Source organism: Otolemur garnettii, unplaced genomic scaffold, assembly GCF_000181295.1.
Source record: "Otolemur garnettii isolate 467f Iridium unplaced genomic scaffold, OtoGar3 scaffold00049, whole genome shotgun sequence".
Classification (NCBI taxonomy): Eukaryota; Metazoa; Chordata; class Mammalia; order Primates; family Galagidae; genus Otolemur; species Otolemur garnettii.
In genome coordinates this window covers 4,317,928-4,322,162 of record NW_003852444.1, presented here as the reverse complement: position 1 = coordinate 4,322,162, position 4,235 = coordinate 4,317,928, and the positions used below count along the sequence as shown (strand labels likewise).

Below are 4,235 nucleotides of genomic sequence, written 5' to 3'. Positions count from 1 at the left end.
GCCGGTTGAGCTATAGGCGCCGAGCCACAGCCTGCTATTTTTAGTGGTGGGGATCTTTCCCTGGCTCAGGAGATCCGCCTACCTCAGCCTCCCAGAGTGCTATGATTAAAGGCATGAGCCACTGCGCCTGGCCCCAAACAATTTTCATTTTTCTTTTTTTTTTTCAAGTTTTTGGCCGGGGCTGGGTTTGAACCTGCCACCTCTGGCATATGGGGCCGGTGCCCTACTCCTTTGAGCCATAGGCGCTGCTCCAATTTTCATTTTTCTTTCTTTTTTTTTTTGGACACAGAGCCTCAAGCTGTTGACCTGGGTAGACTGCCGTGGCATCACAGCTCACAACAACCTCTGACTCCTGGGCTCAAGTGATTCTCCTGCCTCTGCCTCCCAAGTAGCTGGGACTACAGGCCTCACCACAATGCCCAGCTATATTTTGGTTATAGCTGTCACTATTGGAACCTTTCAGCTCAGGTGTATGTGGCTGGTGCCTTAGCCGCTTGAGCCACAGGTGCCTAGCCCAATTTTCATTATTCATTTAAATATTTTTCTTTTTTTTTTGCCACAAGAAAATTCAGAAAAGAAACCCTAAGTTAGTAATTTCTTCCCTTCTTTCTTCCTTCAGAGCCAGACATGGATGATAGATCTTTCCCTACTTCTTATTTTTTTGATTGTTGATTTTATTATTTTTTTTTAGAGACAGAGTCTCACTTTGTCACTCTTGGTAGAGTGCTGTGGCGTCACGGCTCACAGCAACCTCCAGCTCTTGGGCTTAGGTGATTCTCTTGCCTCAGCCTCCTGAGTAGCTGGGATTACAGTAGCCCACCACAATGCCCAGCTTATTTTTATTTTTTTGAGACAGAATCTCAAGCTGTTGCCCTGGGTAGAATGCCATGGTGTCACAGCTCACAGCAACCTCAGACTCCTGGGCTTAAGTGATTCTCTTGCCTCAGACTCCCAAGTAGCTGGGATTACAGGTGCCCACCACAATGCCTGGCTATTATTTGGTTGCAGTTGTCATTGTTATTTTAGCTGGCCCAGGCCAGGTTCAGACTCTCCAGCTTTGGTGTATGTGGCCGGTGTCCTACCCACTATGGGCGCTGCCTGTCCCTACTTTAAAACAGACTATTTTAGGGCCAAAATGGGAGAGGTGGGAGAGTTTTGCCCACGATTTCATCATTGCCAGGATGAAACCCAGATGAGGGGGTGGAGCTCCCAGGTTCTCTCACTGCATGTCTCTTGCCTGTTTTCCTCTTTAGCCAGGGAGGAAAAGGGAGGCCACTGCCCACTAGTCCCCTGACTCTAAGGGTGGAAGAGGGAGGGCCTGGGAGGTGGCCCAGCACTCACTGTGCCTGCAGTCCGGGGACCCTTCCTCCTGGTCACAAGCCAGGTCATTCCTCTGTTCCAGAATGTGTTCCAGGGCCACCTGAAGCTTGCGCGGCAGGATGGAATCCTCATCTTCCATCTGTAAAGCAGAAGTAGCAGGTGGGCCTTTGCCCAGTGCTGCTGGGGATGGTGGCTGCGGCCTGGCTGGCAGGATGCACTGAGCATGACACGGGGCAGGTCTGGCTCAGTTCTCAGTTTAGTGAGAAGAATAACACTTACGGCTGCAGTTTGAGGTTTGAATCTTCATTCTACTTTTTCACAAGTTGTGTGGACCTCATTTCCCCCATTTGTAAAACTGGCTAAAAATCCATGGCTGCCTTCTTGTGAAGATTAAATGCAATACAATTACCTCATGAAAGTGCTTGGCACTAATGGATACTCAATGGATGTTTCCACTGCCCCCACCCAGGAGAGTAGCAAGTGCTAACCTGGAGACCCTGGCCAGGGCAGATGACCAGCATGACCCATGGCTGGCTTTATGATCTGGGCTTTAGCGTAGGTGCACCTTGGGGAAGGGCCTACCTTGCAGGCCTTTGGGAAGTGAAAGTAATGATTAAAAAAAAAGCATCACACTACTGAACTTTTCAGCAATGTGGCAACTCCAAGTTTAGAAACAATCCATAAAACTGCTCAGAAACCTTTCTGTAATTATTCTTTGTAAGATCTGATAGGTTTCAGACCTCTCTGGCAAATGATACAAAGAAAACACATTACTTTTTCTGCTAATAAAAGTAATTTATGATCAGTATAGGAAATACATGAAAGACTAGCACAAATTAAAAAAAAAGACTAACACAAGTTAAAATCATCTTCATCTGCTTCCTTGTTACTCTACTTCCCCAAAACAACCATCATGAATGTTTTGGTGGGTTCTCCTTTCAATCTTTTTAAGATGCTCATATATATTTCTTTTTCTTTTTGTCTCCTTAAAGAATAAATGATCAGAAACATAATTATATAATTTTGTTTCCTGACTTACTACATCATTAACTTCGTCATCAAATATCATTTGAAAGCATGTTGAAAAGATAAGTACCTTATAGCCATAAGCTATACACAGGTTCTTGTTCTAATTGATAGGAAACCATTTTATGTTGGATCGAATGGAAAACACCCCTTTGCCATGGCTCCTCCTCTGGCCCCTGTCTTGTGCTCTATCTTGTCCTGGCCTGTGATTACACAGCTCCCAGGCCTACTCAGGAACCCTTCCAGGGCTAGAGAACTGAGACCCCAACAAGGAAGAGGGAAGGAGAGAGGGAGTAGAGGGTTGCAACTGTCCTCACTCACCTGTCTGAGGAAGCGACTGTTGACTAGGTCAACCACGAGGACCTACAAGACGAGAGGAAAAGGGACTGTTATTGCCACAGGGCTTCTGGGATACAGACGGACTCTTGGCCTTCCTTCCTGGCACCCAGAGAGGCAGCTGGGATGCGGGTGAGTGGTGTCGGTGCTTCCCAACACTGCCACCATGGCCCCAGATGGCGAAGGAGGCCGAGCTCTCAACACCACAGCCACAGGCTGGGACACATCCTAGCTGCAGGCCATCCCTGTCCTGCTCTCGGGGCTGGCTGAGGCAAAGCTTCTGTGTTTCAGGCTGTGGGTTCCTCAGGCTGGGAAAAGACGACACCAAATGCCCCACTTGTTCCCACCCCTAGGGCTTCTCCCTCTTCTTTCCCCTTGCTGGCCACTTAGCCTAGTTACTTCTCTCTAGGGGAGAGAAGGAGTTAATTGGGCAGCAAGCAGTGGCTTTCATTGGTTAAGGCTTTCAGGATAAAACACCTTCCCTCTCGCCTGCCAGAGTGGGGCTGAGATCCAGGGCAAAGACCAGGGCAGGGAAATAAAGTGTCCAAGGTATAAAACTCAAGGAGGCATGGGCAGCGCCTGTGGCTCAGTGAGTAGGGCTCCAGCCCCATATACTGAGGGTGGCGGGTTCAAGCCCGGCCCCAGCTGAACTGCAACCAAAAAATAGCCGGGCGTTGTGGTGGGCGCCTATAGTCCCAGCTACTCGGGAGGCTGAGGCAAGAGAATCGCTTAAGCCCAGGAGTTGGAGGTTGCTGTAAGCTGTGTGACTCCACAGTACTCTACTGAGGGTGATAAAATGAGACTCTGACCCTACAAAAAGAAGAAGAAGAAAAAAACCAACTCAAGGAGGCATTCACTTGTGGGGTCTCCTCACTTAGATCTCAGCCACGGCCACTCGCTGGGATGGAGAATAGCTAGGGGCCTGGCTGGCCACAGTGAGAACAGCAGGAAACATGTGGACTTTCCCATACTCCAGAGAGCCTGCCCAGGAGCTGAGGGAGGGCTCGGCTTTCTTCTCACTCACACCCTTAGGGTTGAGCTGAGCCATTTGCAGGAGCACAGGGTGTGCAGACAAGCTCCTCGAAGTCGTCAGGCCCACACTGCAAGACCTGAGGCTGGCGGTTAGTACTTAGTGGGGCATTAGGACTACCCAGCAACAGAGGAGCAGCACCTAGGGACTGGGAGAACTGCAGGATAGACAGGCAGACACTCTTCCTGGTGCTTCAGGGCCTGAGCAGCACTAGTTAGTTCCCTAAGGTTCCCTCTCTGACTGCTGGAAGTCCCCAGTGCAAGGGGACAGAAACTGTTTAAAGTAGGGGCTGGGAGGAAAGAACTCTGGAAATGCCAAGGAGAACTTTCTCCACTTGGAGGCTAAACTGAAAGCCCAGAATTTGATAATTAAAAACATTCTGGGCTCAGTGCCCAAGGCGCCAGCCACGTACACGAGAGCTGGCGGGTTCAAACCCAGCCTGGGCCTGCCAAACAACAATGACAACTACAACAAGAAAATATCCATGCGTTGTGGCAGGCGCCTGTAGTCCCAGCTACTTGGG

General features: G+C 49.4%; 1 protein-coding gene across 1 annotated transcript in view; it reads right to left on the bottom strand.

Moving 5' to 3' along the window:
* Positions 1–4,235, bottom strand: part of LOC111725866 (DENN domain-containing protein 2A-like) — a 16,156-nt gene that overhangs the window by 1,479 nt on the left and 10,442 nt on the right. The window contains exons 2-3 of the mRNA XM_023514199.1: positions 2,668–2,709; positions 1,342–1,459 (exon numbers count right to left, since the gene is read on the bottom strand). Of these exons, the coding sequence (XP_023369967.1) occupies positions 1,342–1,459; positions 2,668–2,709 (160 nt within the window). The remainder of the gene's footprint in view (positions 1–1,341; positions 1,460–2,667; positions 2,710–4,235) is intronic.